The sequence below is a fragment of the Coenobita brevimanus genome, chromosome 62 (genome assembly GCF_032717465.1).
Source record: "Coenobita brevimanus isolate Jiangsu-jjx chromosome 62, ASM3271746v2, whole genome shotgun sequence".
Taxonomy (NCBI): Eukaryota; Metazoa; Arthropoda; class Malacostraca; order Decapoda; family Coenobitidae; genus Coenobita; species Coenobita brevimanus.
In genome coordinates, this window is record NC_137015.1 from 40660278 (window position 1) to 40683838 (window position 23561).

The following is a 23561-nucleotide window of genomic DNA, read 5'->3' on the forward strand; positions in this document are numbered from 1 at the left end:
GGCGAGCGTCTGAGAAAAAAAAGAGGTGTTATGAGAGAGAGCAGGAGCTGTTTGTGAGAGAGTGAGAGAGTAAGCGAGTGAGCCAGTGAGGGGGGGAGGAAAGAAAGGAAATGGGGGGAGAGAGGGAGAAAGAGAGAGAGAATATTCGATTCTGGACATTAGATGGGGAGCCTGTTTTCGAGACACACACACTACTCTCCCTCAGACGAATAGTTCCCTTCCTCTCTCTTTTCTTTCCCTTTTCTCTCCTACTCACACTCACTCACTTTTTTCCCTCCTCTCTCTCTCTCTCTCTCACACACACACACACACACACACACACACACACACACACACATTGCTCTCTCTCTACTCACGGCTGTTGTCATCGCGGTGTAGGAGGTGTTTGGAGGACAGCAGCGACAGCGGGTGTGATGCGGGGGCCACCAGCGACCCCGTGAAGCCGGACAGCAGGCCTGGGGAGAGAGAGAGAGAGCGGATTAGCACGGATTAGCGTGGGTTGGCTTGGCTTGGATTAGACTGGGTTGGGTTGGATTAGGGTGGGTTGGATTAGGCTCGGTTTGGTTGAGTTGGGATGGGTTGGATTAGGGTGGGTTGGGTTGGGTTGCATTGGGTTGGGATGGATTGGGTTGGTTGGCTTGGATTAGACTGGGTTGGGTTGCATTAGGCTCGGTTTGGTTGAGTTGGGTTAGGTTGGGATGGGTTGGATTAGGGTGGGTTGGGTTGGGTTGCACTGGGTTGGGATGGATTGGGTTGGATTAGGCTGGATTTGGTTTGTTTGGGTTGGGTTGGGTTTGACTGCGCTGGGCTGGGTTACGTTGGACTGGATCAGGCTGGGTTTGATTGGGTTTGGTCTGGCTGGGTTGGGTTGGGTGGACGGATTAGACTGTGGGGAGGCGGAGAAGGAAGGGATTAGCTTAGATTGGCTTGGATTAGGTTAGGATTGGGTTGGGATGGATCAGATTGGGTTAAATAGAGCTGGGACGGATTACGCGCGGGAGGGGGGGGGGATAGAAGGCAGGGATTACGTAGGTGGCGTTGGATTTGGTAGTATGGTTAGAATAAATCGCTAAGGAAGAGGTGTTAAATCCAAACCACTTAGATATGAAAATAACACAAGAATCCTATCCATCTATCTATCTATTGCCAGACGTCTCAATCCCGTAAGAGGCGGCCACAAACAGATCGCCTCCATGTCGCCCTATCCCCCCGCCATTTCACTGCCCCAAAGGTGAAAATATGACCAAATCGCTACGGAAAAGGTGTTAGGGCGGTACTTACTTGCGGCGGACGATGGTGGCAGCGAGGGTAGGCCTGGGAGGGCTGGGTGGGGTCCGAGGGGGATGGGGGGGGCGTGTCCGGCGTGAGGGAGGGCGGCTTGCTGGGCCTGCATCTGTTGCTGGGGGGAAACGGCACTCACAACGGGGCAACGGAGGGGGGGGGAGGTAGAGTAGTGCTGGAGGGGAGGGGGTGAAGTGGTGGTGGTGGTGGTAGGGGGGGAAGTGGTGGTGGTGACTGTGATAGTTGTGGTGACTGTGGTGGTGGTGAGGGGGACGGTGATGGTGATTGTGATGGTGGTGGTGGTAGTGGGGGGGTAGTGGTGAGGGTGGTGGTGGTGGTAGTGGGGGGGGTGGTAGTGGTGAGGGTGGTGGTGACTGTGATGGTTGTAAGGGGGTTGTGGTGGTAGTTGTGGTGGTGGTAGTTGTTGCTGGGGGTGGTAGTAGATAATGGTAGGTTGGAGTGGTACGGTGGTCATGGTGGTAGTTGTGGTGGGTGATGATGATAGCTATGGTAAGTAATAATAGTAGCTGTGGTAGGTGAATGGTAGTAGTTGTGGTAGTGTCGTCTAATTGTGGTGGATGGTTATTGTGGAAGTTGACGAAACAAATCCATCTACGATTGTGGTAGTTGTGGTTGGTACTAATATTACGGTGAATTGTGGTAGTTGTGGTAGATTATAATTAACTATCTACCCACGCCGGGGACAACGATACTGGTAGTTGTGGTAGTTACAATGACTCTACTAGTGTGTCAGTGGTAGTTGTGGTAGTGAATCGTGGTAGCTGTCGATGGTGGTAGTTGTGGTAGTTACAATGACTCTACTAGTGTCACAGTGGTAGTTGTGGTAGTGAATTGTGGTAGCTGTCAATTTTTAGTTAGTGTCAATCTCTCTCTCTTTCAATCTATCCATCAATCGTTTAACCAGTCTATCTACTTATATATCTATCTACTTTCCTCTCATCCACTTCTCTCTCTCTCTCTCTCTCTCTCCCCATTTAAATTTTCAAAAATTAAAAAATACCGAAAAAAAAATATTCTTTTTTTTTCCTTTCTGTAATACGTGTCAAACGCCATGTGCCTCTACACCTACACACCTACACACACACCTACACAAATACACACACACCTACACAAATACCCATACACCCTACACAACTACACACACACACCTACAAATACACACAACTACACACACACCTACACAAATACGCACACACCCTACAAATACATACACCTACACAAACACACACACACCTACACAAATACACACACACCTACACAAACACACACACCTACACAAGTACACAACCTACAGCAAATCATACAACACTTTACACACCTACACCCTACTGTGACTATAAAAAGATATAAGGAAAAATACACAAAATAAACATTGACACTCATACGGCAACAGCGTGCTCGATCTCTGGCAGCCTCCATTATTATTATTATTCTTTTCTCGTCTTTTACCTACCTCTGGCTTAACCTCTCTCTCTCCCCACCTACCACTTAACCCATGTACTACGTGGAGGCGCTAACCACCACCCACGTACACTCCCTGACGTGCCTATTCCCACCACCTACCCCCCCGTACAGAGCCTCCCCGTCCACGTATATTCCCATTCCACCCACCTAACATCTCCCACGTAAACTTTAACCCCATCTCCCACGTACACAGAACCACGTCACCTCCATGTACACCGTGGGGGTCCTAATATTCACCCACTTATGCTCCATCTTTATATATATCCTCCCCCCACCTACCTCCCACGTACACACAGCTTCCCCGGCCCTCACCTACCTCTGCACCCATGTACAACGTGGGAGAGTAACATCCACCCATGTATAATCCAGCCTTTTACAATCCTTCACCCACCTAACCCATCTATCCATCACTTATCCCTCACATACACCCAGCCTCTTCGTTCCTCACCTACCACTGCACCCACGTATATTCCAATTCCACCCACCTTACACCTCCCATGTAAATTCCAACCACTGAACTATCTAACCCATTCTTCCACCACCTATCTCCCACGTACACAGAGGCTCCCCATCCCCCACCTACCACTGCACCCATGTACAACGTGGGGAAACAGCTCTTCACCATGTACACTGCACTTCCACATACCTTCCCCATCTAATACATCTTTCCACCACCTATCTCCCACTTACATACAGCCTCCCTGGCTCCGACCTGCCACTGCACCCATGTACACAACCCACGTACACTCCAGCTTTCTCTGTATGTCCCCATCTACAACAATCTTCACCCACCTATCCCAACCTAACCCATCCTTCCACCACCTATCTCCCACTTACATACAGCCTTCCCGTCCCCACCTACCACTGCACCCACGTACATTCCAGCATTCTATATACTTCCCCATCTCCAACAACCTTCATCCACTTATCCCAACCTAACCCATCCTTCCCCCACCTATCTCCCACGTACACTGAGGCTTCCCGTCCCCCACCTACCACTTCACCCATGTACAACGTGGGATACTAACCAAGAGTCTGGGAATGTCGTTTCTCTGGTGCTGCAAGACAAGAGAAACACGATGTAGACACGAAGCTGTACCTGCTGTGTACGTGGGTGTAGGTGGTGTGTACGTGGATGTAGTTTGTGTGTACATGGGAGTAGGTGGTGTACACACAAACTACGTGGATGTAGTTTGTGTACATGGGTGTAGGTGGTGTGTAGGTGGATGTAGTTTGTGTGTACATGGGTGCAGGTGGTATGTAGGTGGGTGTGGGTGGTCTGAAGGTGGTGTGAGTGTGTATAGGTGATGTTTTTGTAAAACTGAATTTATGTTGTGTATGTGGGTGAATGTGTACATGTATAGGTGTACGTGGGTAAATGTGTAGGTGTGTACGTAGGTGAATGTGTACGTGTAGGTGTGTACGTAGGTGAATGTGTACGTGTAGGTGTGTACGTAGGTGAATGTGTACGTGTAGGTGTGTACGTAGGTGAATGTGTACGTGTGTAGGTGTGTACGTAGGTGAATGTGTACGTGTGTAGGTGTAAGCGTACGTGGGTTGGTGTAGGTGTATGTGTACGTGTGTAGGTGTATGTGGGTGAGTGTACGTGTGTAGGTGTAGTCTACCCCTGGCCACCACGGTATTCAGGTAACACAGGCCTCCACACACCTGTCTCAGTTATCAGGTAATAAATAATAGTAAATGTACCTGACCTCATTAATAAATATAAGTGGGTGTTGAGGAAGGTAAGGACTCTCTCTCACGTGGCACAGAAGGCTCGCACCACCCTTTCCTAATTGATTTATTTTCCACATTACACATTACCTGTCCTAATCAATAAATATAAGTGGGTGTTTTAAGGGTACCCAAGTGGCAGAGGGAGCTTCCTAACACCTCTTCCTTAGCTATTTATTTACACATTTATTTATTCATTATTATTTATTACACATTCTCCCGTACGTTCATTTATATCTTTTAAGGACACCGCATCAGTAAAATATAACATACAGAATAAAGAATAAATCGATTAGGAAGAGGTGTTACGCATCTCCAAGGCCACTCAGAATACGATATGATAAAAAATTAATACATGAAGGAATGAAGGAGTGTACATGAGGGAAACTGTATGTATGTATGTAAATGTCCTGTATGTAAGTGTGTACGTATGATGGATGGATGTAGCTGTGTACGTAGGTATGATGTATGTATGTTTATATGAACGTATGTATGTATGTATTATGAATTCTTTGACGAGTTAGAGCTTTGAATTCTTGGAGAGGTTAGAGCTTTGAATTCGCTGACACACGTTAGAGGTAAGAGCTCTGAATTCTTTGACAGGTTAGAGCTTTGAATTCTCTGATGGGTTAGAGCTTTGAATTCTTTGGCGGGTTAGAGCTTTGAATTCCTGGACAAGTTAGAACTTTGAATTCTTTGACAGGTTAGCTTTGAATTCTTTGACAAGTTAGAACTTTGAATTCTTTGACACGTTAGAAGTTAGAGCTTTGAATTCTCTGACAGGTTGGAGCTTTGAATTCTTTGATGGGTTAGAACTTTAAATTCTTTGATGCACGTTAGAAGTTAGAGCTTTGAATTCTTTGACACGGGAATAGAGCTTTGAATTCCTTACTTTCTCTACCGTCTTGAGCGACACAGAATTCATCTTGGGAGAGCTTGCGTTTAGCGTCGACCGAAGAATTAAAGAGAATAAATCTAGCTCTAACCTCTCTCTCTCACTCAAAATTTCCCTTCCACCAAAAATTAAATATATATGGGTAAAGATGAATATGAAAAGGCTAGCTGGAAGTATTTATAAGTCACACACATATATATATATACAAGAAAATATATATAAACACATACATATATAGAGAGAGTTGCATACTATATAAAGAAGTAAAATATGCACAGGAAAATATATATATATATATATATATATATACTTAAATTATGGTGTTAGGTATGGTGTTACAGTGTTAAATTTCTCACCCCTATACTGAGTTACGTTATGGTGTTATGATGCTAAGCCGTTTCATATAGTATTGTGGTGTTATAATGGTGTTAAAATAAGTTGTACATTGTCGGTGTTAAGACTGATATTAAAATGGTGTTATGTCAAATACAACGTTAAAAATGATGCTAAAATGGTGTTACATATGGTGTTCAATGATCACCCCAATGATGGAGTTGAGTTCCATCATGGTGTTTAAAAAGGCGTTATGGTGTTAATATGGTGTTAAATATGGCGTACTGGTGTAAATAAGGCCTTACGGTGTTAAATAAGGCGTCATGGTGTTAATAAGGTGTTAAATAAGGCGTTGTGGTGCTAAGTGTTACAAATGGTGTTAAATGCTCACCCCAATGATGGAGTTAAGTTCCGTCATGGTGTTTAAAAAGGCGTTATGGTGTTAATATGGTGTTAAATACGGCGTACTGGTGTAAATAAGGCCTTCTGGTGTTAAATGTGTTATAAATGGTGTTAAATAAGGCCTTCTGGTGTTATACGGTGTTAAATAAGGCGTACTGGTGTTAATAAGGTGTTAAATAAGGCGTTGTGGTGTTAAAGGTGTTATAAATGGTGTTAAATAAGGCCTTCTGGTGTTATACGGTGTTAAATAAGGCGTACTGGTGTTAATAAGGTGTTAAATAAGGCGTTGTGGTGTTAGTGTTATAAATGGTGTTAAATGCTCACCCCAATGATGGAGTTAAGTTCCGTCATGGTGACCTGCTTGGCCCGCTCTATCGCCGCTGCTACCTGCTGCTGGTGCTGGGGGGGGGGAGCAGATTAAAATACGTACACATATACATACACAACGTACATACATACATAAATATACACAACGTACATACATACATATACACAAACATACATACATACATACATAAACATACACAACGTACATACATACATACATAAACATACATACACAACGTACATACATACATACATAAATACATACACAACGTACATACATACATAAATATATACATACATACATAAATACATACACAACGTACATACATACATAAATTCATATACATACATAAGTAAACATACATGCACAACGTACATACACATAAATTCATATACATACATACATAAACACATAAACATACATAAACATACATACACAACGTACATACACATAAATTCCTATACATACATACACACGCCACAACACAACATTACACAAACAATCACTTATATGTATGTGTATATCATCATCACAATCACCACCACCTTCACTATCAGCACCATAATAACTACTACTACTACCACAATCACCACTACCATCACAATCACCACTGGCATCATAAAACTAACACTACCACAACCACCACCCCCACCATCACCACAATCACAACCACCACCCCCACTATCATCACCACCACACCACCACCACTATCATCACCACTATCTACACACAATCAGTCTTATCGTTATCAAAACACTCACTGACACTCACATTATCCCCGTGTGCGTTTATCAATGCATGTACGTCTTATCGATGGCGTGTACGTTATCGCAAAAGTACACACAATAATATCGCTGAATATACACACACAGACAAAGTATATACAATTTATATGTTTTTACACACACACACATACACACACACACACACACAACGCCATCTACCTGACAAAAGGAAAATATGACACACTCTAACACACACACACTCAATTCAAACATGCTTATCATTTCCTTCAATCAATTATTCTCTCTCTCTCGCTTTTTACACACACACACATATTTTAACAGCATAGTTCCCCCCTCCCTCTCTCTCACACATACATTATTTTTAACATCAGTCTCTCTTTCTCGCTTTTTACACACACACACACACACACACACACACACACACACACATTTTAACAGCACAGTTCCCCCTCCCTCTCTCTCACACACATTGTTTTTATCAGTCTCTCTCTCGCTTTTTACACACACATATTCTAACAGCACATTCCCCCCCCCTCTCTCTCTCTCACCTCCTGTGATAGGAACGGCATGATCTGCGCCAATATCGCGTTCAGTCTTTTCGCGATCTCCGTCTGCAAAGAAAACGAGAAGTGGGCATTAGTACACGAAGAAAACGGGGACTATACTCCTCTCACTCTAACTTGGCCTAAAATTGCCGTCTCTCCATCTTGTATGCCGAGTTGTAACAATGGATTAGCACTAGAATAGGATGCTAGTCACGAAGAAGTGCTATGGAAGGATGTAGAGCCGTAGTATTGTCTTATTCTGCCACTGAGCATAGAGGATGAAATTTTAGGCCAAGTTAAAATGAAAGGAGTTGAGAAAGAAAATTGGGAAGGAAGTGGAAGAAAAATATGTGAGCAAATTGGACGAAAGAATTAGTTGAGAGAGAGAGAAAGAGAGAGAGAAATAAAACACACACAAACAGACACAAACGACAAAAAGCAGCAGTGAAATCTTAAACAAGGTTGGCGTAACGAGGGTAACAGGATAATGACCTCTAATTACGGCTTAATGACCCCTGGTATTATCACGTCCACCCCTTAACCAACATGAGAAAGACAAAACATACACGCATACATGGTTACATACATGCGCTGACACACACACACACACACACACACACACACACACACACACACACACACGTCCTCTTAACCAACACGATAAAGACAAAACATACACTCATCCATGGTAACATACATGCGCTGACACACACACACACACACACGCGTTCACCCTTTAACCAACACGAGAAAGTCAAAACATACACGCACACATACTTCTTGCTGGTTACATACATACGCTGATACACGCACACACATACATGCACACACAACGTCCACCCCTTAACCAACACAAGAAAGACAAAACACACACGCACATTTACTTCTTACTGGTAACATACATACGCTGATACACACACACACACACACACACACACACACACACACACACACACACACACAGGACCCCACTTTCTTGCACGCACAGCTACTTTTTGTCTCAATTACACACACACACACACACACACGGGACCGCACTTTCTTGCACACAGTTAACTTTTTGACACACACACACACCCTTGACCATATAAGGCGGCGTGACCTCAGCCTCATCACGTGACCCAGCCTAATTAAGGGTCATTAATCCGCTAATGACTTAATACCCCAGCCTCTCACGACAGGGGTCAGTTTAACCCTTAGTGCTGGCTGGCTGGTGGTTTATTCTGGGTCATGATCTCACTTAATTTGGGTAGATCTGAATAATTTGCGTAATTCTATGTTGTTGTGACGCCCCTTGTGTTAAGTAGTGATAATATGCGTAATCTTGGCTAATTCAAATTCTAAACAATGTTGCTTACATGTGGGTTGGTTTGGGTGAGTCTGGGTGGGTAGTTAGGAGATAAACAAATACATAGAGAAAGAGAGAGACAGAGAGAGAGAGAGAGAGAGAGAATTAACCACCTCCATTATCTCTCTCTCTCAGTTATCATGTCTTTATCCAATTATCTCACAAGGCCTTTAATAAATTCTGACGCCATTATTATCAACGCAAAGGACCGTCATTACTGTCAAGAGCCGATTTATTCCAGCTGTTTTTATTATAATTTATTTTTTACGGGGAAATTTTCTAGCTGGCTCTGAATAAATTGGAAGGATTTGTTTATTATTATTATTATTACTATTATCATTATTATTATTATTTCTGGCATCATTACTACTATTACTAAGCTTGATTGGCTCTCCAAGGTGTGACGTCATACCTGGAGGCCTGTGATTGGCTCTCCAGGGTGTGACGTCATACTTGGAGGCCTGTGATTGGTTCTCCAGGGTGTGACGTCATACCTGGTGCCCTGTGATTGGTTCTCCAGGGTGTGACGTCATACCTGGTGCCCTGTGATTGGTTCTCCAGGGTGTGACGTCATACCTGGTGGCCTGTGATTGGCTGAGACTTACCTGTTTGTGCATCTCCACGTTGAGGCCGTAAGACATCTCGTAGTACTGGAAAAAAAAAAAGAATTCAAGGTTAGGTTATTACACACATACAGACAGACAGACACAGATATAGATAACCGATAGATAGATAAACACAGATATTGACTGATAGATAAAATTAATGCAGTACTGAAAAATAAAACAAATATATATCAGTTTATCACAGACTGAATGACAGAGAGATACAAGTAGATAATATTAATGTATAGCTGAGAATGTTCAACGCAAAGGTTTGAATGTAAAGAAATTATACATTATCAGTTTAACACATGGATAGATAGATGGATAGATAGATAGATAGAAATAGATAAACACAGGTAGATAAATAAGTGCTTGACTAAATATATCTACTGTAAATGGTAGAATCTAAAGTGAAATCAATTGAATACTTTAATATAGTTAGAAATGCTTATTAGAATTTGAGAGAGAGAGAGAGAGAGAGAGAGAGAGAGTGTGTGTGTGTGTGTCTGTGTGTGTGTGTGTGTGTGTGTGTGTGTGTGTGTGTACGTTTCAATGCCACTAGAGTAATAGCATATACTTTTCAGTGTACACGAAATGATGTACGTACTGTATGACTGTACATAATTACTTGTGTGTACAAATGATGCATACATAACTGTTTACATGATTAATTGTATGTACAGAGGCCGTGTGTGTGCGTGTAATGATGTGTACATAACCTAGACGCACATAACCTATTCCATTTATCAGTATGAATGGAGGGTATTAGTGGAGAATGTGTGTGTGTGTGTGTGTGTGTGTGTGTGTGTAGAGAGAGAGAGAGAGAGAGAGAGTGTGTGTGTGTGTGTGTGTGGAGAGAGAGAGAGAGAGAGAGAGAGAGAGAGAGAGAGAGTGTGTGTGTGTGTGTGTGTGTGTGTGTGTGTGTGTGTGTGTAGAGAGAGAGAGAGAGAGAGAGAGAGTGTGTGTGTGTGTGTGTGTGTGTGTGTGTGTGTGTGTGTGTGTGTGTGTGTGTGTGAGAGAGAGAGAACCACTCACCATTACGTAGTGCCTCTGCATTTCCGATTTTTCCTGAACTAATTTGTCAGCCTCTAGCTTGATACTGAAAGAGAGAAATTTGATATATTAGATACAAAAATATACAGTAGATACAAAACAGATACAACAGATACAAAATACAACAGATACACACTAGATACAATAGATACAAAATAGATACATTAGATACAAAATACAATAGATACAAAATAGATACATTAGATACAAAATACAATAGATACAAAATAGATACACTAGATACAAAATACAATAGATACAAAATAGATACATTAGATACAAAATACAATAGATACAAAATAGATACATTATACAAAATACAATAGATACAAAATAGATACACTAGATACAAAATACAATAGATACAAAATAGATACATTAGATACAAAAAACACTGGATACAAAATAGATACACTAGATACAAAATAGATATAAAACTGATACAAAACAGAGCTGTAATGTACCTAAGACACAGATGTACAAAATAGATATCATGGTTACTATCTACTCATCAGCTGTCAACCTTTATCATCACTATCATTATCATCAGCATCACTATCATCATCAATAACTGCACCAGCATCACGTATCATCATCAATAACTGCACCAGCATCACGTATCATCATCATCATTATCATCATCACCATCACCACCACCATCACTATCATCATCAGCAGCAGCTTCACTTATCATCATCATTACTATTAACATCATTATTATTACCGGTATGATCACCACCACCACCACCACCACCACCACCACCACCATCATCATCATCACCAACACCACCACCCCCATCATCATTACTATCATCAGCATCACCACCACCACCATCCCAATCACCACCACCACCACCACCATCACTATCATCAGCGGCAGGAGCATCACCTATCATTATCATCATCATTACCATCATCCATTATTATCACATCATTATCATCATCAACGTAATTATTATCGGCAACATCAATCATCTTTTACCACCACCATCATTAAAAATAAAAAATAAAAAAAGATGGCAGCCTGCGTTCCAAAAACAGAAGAGAGAAGAAGGAGGACCTACTAACAAAATAAATATTAATAATAATAATGAGTGGCGGTAAAAATAATAAAATAATAATAATAATAATAGTGACGGTAATAATAATGATAAAATAATAATAATAATAAGTGGCGGTAATAATAATAATAATAATAATAATAATAATAATAATAGTGACGGTAATAATAATAATAAAATAATAATAATAATAGTGACGGTAATAATAATATAATAATAATAATAATAGTGACGGTAATAATAATAATAAAATAATAATAATAATAGTGACGGTAATAATAATAAAATAATAATAATAATAATAGTGACGGTAATAATAATAATATAATAATAATAATAATAGTGACGGTAATAATATAATAATAATAATAATAGTGACGGTAATAATAATAATAAAATAATAATAATAATGAGTGACGGTAATAATAAAATAATAATAATAATAGTGACGGTAATAATAATAATAAAATAATAATAATAATAGTGACGGTAATAATAATAATAAAATAATAATAATAATAGTGACGGTAATAATAATAATAAAATAATAATAATAATAGTGACGGTAATAATAATAATATCAATAACAATAATCAGTGACAGCAATAATAACAATAACAGTAGTGATGGTGGTGGTAGCAGTAACAGTAGTCAAAATAATTATATAATAATAATAATAATAATTTGTCCCCTACTCAAAATACATAAAAACAATCAGTCCTGCTTTAAATAAATTAATGCCTCCTAACTTCATCAACACTAATCCCACTTAAAATCAACCCAATAAATCCTTCCTATAATAATTTAATCCTATCTATCTATATCTATATACCTAGGCTGCTTCCCTCCAGGGAAGGGAGGTAGCCGAGACAGGACGACACACTCCCCATTTACTCATCCATTCAAACATTCATTCGCATCTTAGCCCCAAAGGGGAGAACGGACAGATCCTCACCGCACCACACCGCACAAGGGTCAACTGTGCAGTGCAATCCTATCTAGCAAAATAAAGCACTTGTGCCTCACCCCACGTCCCTTCGAAGTGTTTTGAATTAACTAACTTAGGCTATTTCCGTCTAACTTGAGACAGATTACTTTTGGCTGATCTCTAACACCACCATTATCACATAATCACCACCATCACCACCAAAACCACCATCTGTAGCAGAACACCATGATCACCGTCACCACCATCACCATTATCATCAGCAGCAGCGCACCACCATCATCATCATCATCATCATCATCATCATCACCACCATTACCACCACCACCACCACCACCACCATCATCATCATCACCACCATTACCACCACCACCACCATCATCATCATCACCAACACCATCACCACCATCGCCATCACCACCACCGCCACCACCATCAGCTGTCAGGTGGGGTGTCAGGTGCAGACCAAATTAGCTAAGTCAATATTTGGGTGGATGTGGTGGTGTGGTGGTAGTGGTGGTGTGGTAATAATGGTGACGGTGGATGATGATGATGGTGGTAATTGTAGTGGTAGTGACGGTGGTGGTAGCTGAATTGCTGGGGGTAGATGATAGTAGTAGTAGTTGTAGTATTAGCAGTAGTAGTAGTACTGGTGGTGGTGATAGCTGCTGTGGTAGTAAATGGTAGTATTGTGGTAGTTGTAGTGGTTGTAAAGGTAGTTGTGGTAGCAGTGCAGGAATCTGTGGTATGGTAGTTGTGGTAGGTAAATGTTCAGATGTGTTAGCTGTGGTGAAAGCTAAAATTGCGGTAGCTGCTTTAAAGATTGTGGTAGGAGAAGGCTTTGAAGGGTTGGAGAATGTTGGTAGTGCGTCGGTAATGTTTGTAGTTGTGGTAGTTTGGGTGTGACAGGTGATAAATTGTGGTGGTAGTTGTTGTTGCCAATGGTGATCAATGGACTCCCTCTCTCTCACACACACACACATTTTTTTTTTCTACTGTATATATAAACCTGCTAGATATTTCTCTCTCTCTCTCTCTCTCTCTCTCTCTCTCTCTCTCACACACACATTTTTCTCTACACATCAGCCTACATTCCCTCTCTCTCTCTCTCTCTCTCTCTCACACACTCACACACACACACACACACACACACACACACACAGAACAAAGAAGGTGAATCGACACATACTCTGTTATTCCAGCGAGTCATGCTTCTCTTCCAGGGCCCCTGAAGGAGCATAGGTAAACAGGCCACTCACTCAGCACAAAGGCCACTCAATTTAAATCCCCATGACGTCATCTGTTTTACCTCTCGTACTGAAGGGGCTAATGGAGGCTTTATCTAACCTCTTTTCTCCTAAGTACGTATTTCTCGTCGGTTCAGGAAGCTCCCTAACACCTTCTCCTAAGCGATTTATTCTGTTTATTACTTCATTGTCCTCTTCTGCGTTACACAAATCCCAATAATATCGCCAACCTCTCCATAAATAACATACAAAAGGATAATAACCAGCCATATCCACAAAATAAATCCCTAACACCTCTTCCTAAGTGATTTATTTTGCTTATTACACCTTACAGTCCTCTTCTGTGTTACCTAAATCCTTCCAACATCGCCATACTCTCCAAAAATAACGTACAAAAGAATATTAACCAGCCATAGCCAAAAATAAATCGCTAAGGAAGAGGTGTTAGGGAGTTTCCTTAACCGACGAGGACACGAGCCAAAAACTGAATAAAGCTGAACATACTTTGACACTTAAGCGTAATTAGCGAGACTACAGCTTATAATAGCACATGTTGCTTAATCTTGGCATATCTCGCTAAAACTGACCCAACTAAACTATATCTGAACACATTTCGCAAGTACTGAGCATAATTGGCGAGTAGGTACTGAACATACTTAGCTTGAGTATATTTCGCTGCTACTCATCACCATCATCATCATCACCACCACCATTCATCACCATTATCATCTCTGTTCATCACTCCATCTTAACACACACACACACATACATTCACCATCATAATCACCATCATCACTCCATCTTCACACACACACACACACACACACACACACACACACACACACATTCACCACCATCATCACCACCACCACCGTTCATCACCATCATCACCTCTTCATCACTCCATCTACACACACACACACACACACACACACACACACACGTGACAATCTCGCTTGCAGTAAATGGTTGGGTAAATCACATAATATTCTGTCTGCACTTATGTTATTAGCATTTTTCTTTTTTAGCGGTGGCCACACACACCATGGTAACTGAGCATAATTGGCGTGGTTAGCATAGAAATTGGCGCCTAAATTGAACATAATTGATAAAGCCCAACACCACACCCACTGACTCAGCATAACAACATAGCGACCCCGACTGAGCATAAACACATAACGCCACTAACTGAGCATACCCGCATAAAGTACCCCTACAGGCATACATACAATGACCCGGACTGAGCATACTGAGACCCCGAACTGAGCCTACCCCAATCCCTACCCTATACACTGCCCAATCCCTAAGCCTACCCCAGCCTCTAACTCAGCATATCCCCCTCCCTGGTGCACTGAGCATAACCTGGGCCGTGGCTGATCATAAGCGTGGTGGTGAGCGTAACTGTGAGTGTGTGTCTGGTGCGGTAACAGGATTAGGCCCCGTCCAGACGCCACACACCCCTACCACATTAACCACAATCCTACCACACTGCTGCCATATTAACCACAATCCTACCACACTGCTACCATATTAACCACACTCCTACCACACTGCTAGCCTACCATATTAACCACACTCCTACCACACTAACCACAACCCTACCACATTATTACGGTTACCACAATACCACACTGTTACCACATTAACCACTCTTACAACACTCCTACCACAGTAACCACAATCTTATCACACTATTAAGTTACCACAATACCACACCATTACCACACTAAACGACACTCCTACCACACTCATCATGTTCTTACCACACTACCACAATGCCCATATTCATTCACACTGTTACCACACGAACCACAACCCAATCACACCCCAACCACACTCCTAGCTACCACACTAACCGCAATCCAATCACACCCCAACCACACTCCTACCACACTGCTAACACATCCGTACGACAATGCTACCACACTAACCACAATCTTACCACACTGCTACCACAACCAAACCAAACTCCTACCACACTCACCACACTCCTGCCATATCAAACCCCTTTTCACCACACGCCTACCACACTCTTCACTCCTACCAAACGACGAAATTGCTACCAAATGCTACTGGTACCAAACACACCACACTGCTACCACATCTCACCACTAAATTCCTACCAACACACTACACCACACGCTGCCACATTCCTACCACATAACACGCACCACACTACCCCCCACTGCCACACAGCGTAAACTAGAGGTGTCAGATTACACACACACACACACACAAACACACACACACAGCTACATATATTCCGGTACACATGCCACACACGCACACACAAATAGACATACACAAACACTAGCTAAATATACACATAAACTTACACTCACAGATACTCACTCTTATGTACACATGCTTTATATAACTCTCTCTCTCTCTCTCTCTCTCTCTCTCACACACACACACACACACACACACACACACACAAAGCGGGGAGTAAACAATGCACCATTATTATCATTTAAGCTTACTAAATAATAATAATGTTTTACAGCCAAGGTTACACTCACGGGCTATATATGGAGAAGTGGGGGAGGGAAGGAAAGAGGGAAGGAGGGAGGGAAGAAGGAAGGAAGGACGGGGAGAGGGAGGGAAGAAGGAAGGAAGAGAGGGAAGAAGGGTGGAAGAGAGGGAGGGAAGATAGAAGGAAGAGAGGGAGGGGTTGAGAAGGAAGGAAGAGAGGGAAGAAGGATGGAAGACAGGGAGGGAAGATAGAAGGAAGAGAGGGAGGGGTTGAGAAGGAAGGAAGCAAAGTGGGGAAGAGGAGGAAAGAAGGATGGGTTGCGAGAAGGAAGGAAACAAAGGAAGGACAGAAGGAAGGAAGGATAGGTTGAGAGACGGAAGGAAGGAAACAAAAGGAGGAGAGAAAGGAAGGAAGGAAGAGAGGAGGAAGGGAATTGAGTGGGATGGAGAGAAGGAAGAAAGACAGGAAAATCTGGTTAAAGACGGGGAAGGTAGGAAACGCGAGAGAGAGAGAGAGAGAGAGAGAGAGAGAGTCTGGGAAGTAAAAGCAATAAGAATGGATCGACAGAAGGAAGGGAAGAAAAAAAAAAGACAAGGAAGAAGAGAAATAGACAATGACATGAGAAAGAGAGATTCAGACTTCCGGGAAAGGAGGAAGAGGGAGGATACTGAGAACGAAGGAGGTAATCTATGAGAGAGAGAGAGAGAGACGGGGGGAATGGAAAGTAGTAGGAAGCAAGCAGGGAAGAAAGGGAGGAAGAAGGGAAGAAAGGAAGATGGGAAGGAAGGAAGGAAGGAAGGAAGTGAAGGAAGGAAAGATAGAATGGAGGAAGGAAAGATGACAGGAAGGAAGGAAGGAAAACATGGAAGAAGGAATAAAGGAGAAGAGTCGGTGAAGTGAGGAGGGAGAAAAGAAGGGAGGAAGGAGGTAAGGAATCTGAGAGAGAGAGAGAGAGAGAGAGAGAGGGGGGGGGTATATCACACACAAAGCCTAACATTAAATTGGTCCGCCTTGTTCTTCACGCCTCCATGCCTACCCCCTCCCCCCTTCTCTCTCTCTCTTCCTCTCTCCTTCACGTTTTTAATCCTTTCCTCCTTCCGCCCCTTCAATCTCACTCTCCACTCCTCTCTCTCTCTCTGTCCCCTCCTTCACGCCTGTTTTCCCTCCCTCCCTCCTTCACGCCAGGTCAGCCATTCTCCCTCCCTATTACCTCCATCCCTCCTTCCTTCCCTCCATTCTTCACTACCTTCCTCCCCTCCCTAGTATGAATATTACCTCTCTCTCTCTCTCTCTCAGCCCAACCCCTTATCCTTCCATTTTTCTCTTCGCTTTTACTTCCTCCATTCCTTCCATCTCTCTCTCTCTCTCTCTCTTTCACGCCTCCTGCCTCTATTCAAGGGCGAACCGAACCCAAACATACAAGGGAGGTTAGGCGTGTGTGTGTGTGTGTGTGTGTGTGTGTGTGTGTGTGTGTGTGTGTGTGAGAGAGAGAGAGAGAGAGAGAGAGAGAGAGAGAGAGAGAGAGAGAGAGAGAGGGAGGTAAATCTGGTTTGGGAAGAATTTCTCGACGTTCCATTTTCTCTCTCTCTCTCTCTCTCTCCTGTAATCTCCCTTTTATGCCTCGCTATTCAGAACCTGAGAGAGAGAGAGAGAGAGAGAGAGAGAGAGAGAGAGCAATATCTTCAATAAAGAAACGTCAACCAATCAAAATTAAAGAAAAAGAAGAAAAGGTGGAGGAGGAGGAGGAGGAGGAGGAGGAGAAGGGGGAGGGAGAAGAAGAAAGAATAATATATCTCTTCTTATAATTACCAATCAGATAAATCCACCTAATTATTCCCAAATGACACTAATTAACATCACCCCCAAATGTCACATCGGCACTGGGACAATAGCCTGCCGGACCCCGAGTTTATATAGTCAGAGGAGCTGGGGACATCTGGCAACTCCCTCTGCAATGTTGCCACGTCGCCTGCACTCAAACTCATTTACGCACGCAACCACGCACGCAATATCCCCATTCATTATCTTTCATTCATTACCAGCTCGCTTTTAGCTAATTATCCCGGACTAATTAATTACGTGGAAAAGCTAGCTGGCACGGGAAAAATAATAAAAATAAATTACGTAATATGGCACCACTGCAAAATTAATCCAACCTAATTTAAACACGTAAACCTCGCTTAACCAGATATAATTTTTTCACGTTTTTAATTATCCTTACATTTCAATTATATAATTCGATGATTAGACGAAATAAAAAATAAAAATAAACTAAATATGGCAACACTTCTAACATCACTCTAACTACCCTAATTTAACATCTAAATTAAACCCAGGCAATTTAATCATTGAATCCCCCTCACAATAAAAATCGAATCTCACCATCAAATAATAATAATAATAATAACAATAAAAATAATAATGATAAAAATAACAAAAATATTACCTGGCAACGCGTGCTAAGTGTTGCCATTCGATTTTTTTTTTATGATTTTTGGCCCTATTTTTCGAAGTTAATAATTCTGAATAAATATGAGACAGTCCGAAACATTAAGGATCATAAATAAACCTTAATTGACTTTATAATAACCGGTAATTATGGATAAACTAAAAGGCATAAAGCGATAACTGGCGACTGTTCCGTCCACATCCCTGATTTGAATACTTTAAGGGTATTTTGATTCCTTTCCGGTTGAGAGAGAGAGAGAGAGAGAGAGAGAGAGAGAGAGAGCATATTAATGAGATAATCAATGATATAACCACCTAACTAGACCTCTCTTTCTCTTCTTTCCGGTTCTGAGAGAGAGAGAATCAATGAATTTACCACTTAACCAGCTCTCTCTCTCTCTCCCTCTCAGGTACTAACAAGCATCGTCCATAACTCTCCTCTAATGAATGTTTGTTTGTGTTTACCTGGTTTGTCTCCTGGCACTACTCTCTCTCTCTCTCTCTCTCTCTTCTGCTGTCTGTATCTATGTATGTTCATACCTTCCATCTACCTACCTATCTCCATATCTAACCTATCTACGTTGCAGGGACACACACACACACACACACACACACACACTATTCCCTTCCTCCATAAGGAACATAAAGAAATTGGGTCTAAGCTATTTTAAAATCCAGATATTTAGGGTTTGTACGACCAGTCACACGTCCATGAGCGGCATAGGGTCACTAAACCCAATCCATTCCTTGCACCTCCACCATAACCATCCACAGGGAGAGTACAGTGAAAGAGGCCTCACTGTACATGGCAGACTAAAATTTACAGCGCAATAACAGGTCACCGTACTGAAGGGGCTAACTGATAGTGCAATAACATGGAGGTCACCATATTGACGATGCAATAACGGGGAGTCAGCCTATCAACAGTGCAATAACAGCGTCAACATACCAACAATGCAATAACAGAGGGTCACAGTAACACTGCAATAAGGGGGGGTCACCATAAGTGTAATAACAAGGGAACACCGTAACAGTGCAATAACAGGGGGTCACCGTAACAGTGCAATAACGGGGTCACCGTAACAGTGCAATAACAGGGGGGCACCGTAACAGTGCAATAACAGGGGGGCACCGTAACAGTGCAATAACAGGGGGGCACCGTAACAGTGCCGTAACAGGGGGGCACCGTAACAGTGCAATAACAGGGGGTCACCGCAACTGCAATAACAGGGTCACCGTATCAACAGTGCAATAACAAGGAGTCACCGTAACTGCAACAACAGGGGGTCACCGTAACAGCAATAACAAGGGGTCACCGTAACAGTGCAATAACGGGGTACTCACTTGTGGTACTGTGCCTGCAGAAAGTTGAACTCCTCCTTCATACGGTCGCACGATTCCGGTACCGTGAACTTGAAGGGCTGACCAGGCTGGGGCCCCTGAGTAGCAAAGAAAGTGAGGTTACAGTGAGGCTGAGAGATGGAGATATATTTAAAGGATGGGTGGACAGATGGATGAATAGATATAGATAGATAGACAGATAAAGACTGGCGTTATAAGAGAAAATATTTGTATACTGACACGAGAGAGAGAGAGAGAGAGAGAGAGAGAGAGAGAGAGAGAATTATGTAAGACAAATAATACCAAGGACACTAATTTCTTCGTCAATATGGTCATTAACATATCAAAGGAAATATAATTACCATTTTTCAATGTTAAATACCTATCTTAATAGTACGGTAGTTGTAGTAGTACCGTAGTAAAAGTAGTAGTAGTAGTAGTAGTAGTAAAATAGTAGTAATAGAAGTAGTAGTAGTAGTAGTAGTAGTAGTAGTAGTAATAATAATAATTATAATAATAATCTTTCACTAGTAACATACCCAACCGCCATCACCACAACCTCAATACCACAATGACCACAACCAATCATCACAACCATAACTACCACAATCAACCACAACTAGCTACCACAATTACCACAATCATTAAGCCTGTAAAAACACCCATCTAATTATAATGCTTAATTATGTGATTTTTTTTTTCTTCCCCAAGACCTTATGTTTTGCTCTCTCTCTTTATATTTGAGAGAGAGAGAAAGAGAGAGAGCGTATCAATATATGTACGGTATAAGAAATATGTAGGCTACGTCATCTATGTACGCATTTATGTACGTACATATGTATGTATAACCACACAAGTCCTGTAGTCCAAGTGAGTAAGTGAGCAAAATAAAGCAAGCGAGTAAAAGTGAGCGAGGGAGTGAGCTATCTCTAAAGGCACGAAGTAACCGCCGCCATTCTTCACAAGTGGGTGACCATTACCCGCACCACAACTACCACTTAACCACAACTACCACAACTACCACCATCATTACCCCGACACGCCATTACAATTACACCAACCACCACCACCACCCACCCACCAAAATTGCTACCATTACTACCAACATTATACTCTTCAGACCAATACTACCAATGTCTACCAACACCGCTGCACTCCTACCAAAATCTACCAACATTACCGTATTTTCTGATCTGTACTACCAATATTACTACCAAATCCACTACCATCACTACTCCTGCTATACTTTTCCGATCTGTGCTACCAGTATTCCTACCAACATTACTACATTCCTACCAATCTATTGCTACGGTTGCTACCAATATCAGGGCGAATATTTAACTAAGTAGGGAGCATATTCCTACCAGTAAAGTACCAACTGCTATTACTGTGAATATTCTTACCAACACTTTCAACTTGCCAACCAAACTTTTCAATATGCCAACCCAAATTCAAGTCCTACCACAACGATCATTTCTACCACAACCACCAAATTCCTACCAAAAAGATCAACATTCCTACAGCATCATCCCTTAAAAGCCTATCGTATGATTCCTACCAAAATTACCCATAGTCCTTCCAAATCTCAACATTCCTTTCAAAACTGCCAGTATTCCTACCAAAACTACCAACATTATCAAAGTAACCAGCATTCCTACCAAAAATACCAACATTCCCACAACTATCAACATTCCTACCAAAATAACCAACATTCCTACCAAAAGTAACACAACTAGACTATATTCCTACCCAAATTACCATCGTTATAATCCCACAACTATCAACATTCCTACCAAAATAACCAACATTCCTACCAAAACTACCATTGTATTACCACAACTATCAACATTCCTACCAAAATAACCAACATTCCTACCAACTCTACCATCATTATATTCCTACAACTACCAACATTCCTACCAAAATAACCAACATTCCTACCAAAACTACCATCACTATTCCTACCAAAACAACCATCACTATTCCTACCAAAACTACCAATATTCCTACCAACATTGCAACCAACATTCTTGCAACACAAAAGAGACGTCAAGTGAGTTAGCTCACTTGAGAACACACTCCTTGAAAGAAAAATAGCTCTCTCTCCCTCAGTGTTTTCTTTATTCTGTTGACTTGCTCACTTTATTTACTTTTATTTTCTTTAAGTTTTTCCTTTAATTCCTCTTTCTAATCTTTCTTCTCTCTCTAATTTTCCTCCCTCTCTCTCTCTCTCTCCTAGTTATACTTTTGTCAAGCCTGTCATCTTTATCTCTCTCTCTCCTAAATATATTTGAATCTTATCTTTATTCAATCTCCCCTAAATATATCTTTAATCTTACCTTTATCCTCTCTCTCTCTCCTAAATACCGTATATCTTAATCTTGCGGTATCCAATCTCTCCTAAATAATCTTTAAACTTATCTTTATGCAATCTCTCTCTCTCTCTCTCTCTCCCTCCCCGTGTTTTGACAGAGGTAGGGCAAACACAGTGAGGGAGGTGGCTTGCTCTAGTCTGTTTTTAAAGATAGCTCTCTCTCACTCCACTCGCACTTAAACCCGCTAACATGCATTCCTTTCCTTTTCCTTGGATTTACTTACGCTCCTACTTACGGATTTACTTACCGTAAGGGTCCTACTTACAGATCTACTTACTGGTCCTACTTACACTTACTAAAGATACTACTTAAAACTCACGCTCCTACATATATATTAACAGGTTCTACTTACGTCCTACTTACGGTACTTACGGGCAGACTGACGGGGTGTCTGGTGGCGGCAGCTGCTGCGACTGCCGCGTTCATGGCTGCTGGATACATCTTGCTACTGACGCCTACTTCCACCCTCACCACCACCCCTAGCTCACACGCCGGTAAGTAGGTACGGTAGGTAGGTAGGTGGGTAGCCCCAACACTCGCTGAGGCCGTGTGAGGGGAGGGAAAGTACTAACGTGTAAGTAGGCCCTGTTTTTACTTACACGAACTTGCTGTGTACCGGTACGTATTTTCACTTAACAGGTCGGAGTGTACAATATTTTCACTTACACACTTTACTGATAGGTGTACTTTCTGTGTACGTTTTTCTGTACGTGCTTTTTGTGTACGTATTTCCACTTACCTACTGACGTCAGTACCTTGTTTTTCGACACGTATCAATACCTACACCTACTTACGCAAGGGAGTGTGTGTGGGGGGGTATTTCAGACCCACCTACACCCTCCTACTAACACCCCGTAGGTACGGTAGGTAGGTATATATCTCCCGTAAGCAGATCCACACCAAGTACTTACA

General features: G+C 41.9%; 1 protein-coding gene across 1 annotated transcript in view; it reads right to left on the bottom strand.

Moving 5' to 3' along the window:
- Window positions 1-23281, bottom strand: part of LOC145404078 (protein groucho-like) — a 52213-nt gene extending 28932 nt beyond the window's left edge. Inside the window, exons 1-9 of the mRNA XM_080275684.1 lie at window positions 23022-23281; window positions 20278-20372; window positions 10738-10801; window positions 9703-9747; window positions 7753-7815; window positions 6455-6529; window positions 3795-3824; window positions 1282-1399; window positions 357-455 (exon numbers count right to left, since the gene is read on the bottom strand). Of these exons, the coding sequence (XP_080131810.1) occupies window positions 357-455; window positions 1282-1399; window positions 3795-3824; window positions 6455-6529; window positions 7753-7815; window positions 9703-9747; window positions 10738-10801; window positions 20278-20372; window positions 23022-23090 (658 nt within the window). The 5' untranslated portion in view covers window positions 23091-23281. The remainder of the gene's footprint in view (window positions 1-356; window positions 456-1281; window positions 1400-3794; window positions 3825-6454; window positions 6530-7752; window positions 7816-9702; window positions 9748-10737; window positions 10802-20277; window positions 20373-23021) is intronic.
- Window positions 23282-23561: the final 280 nt, after the last annotated feature.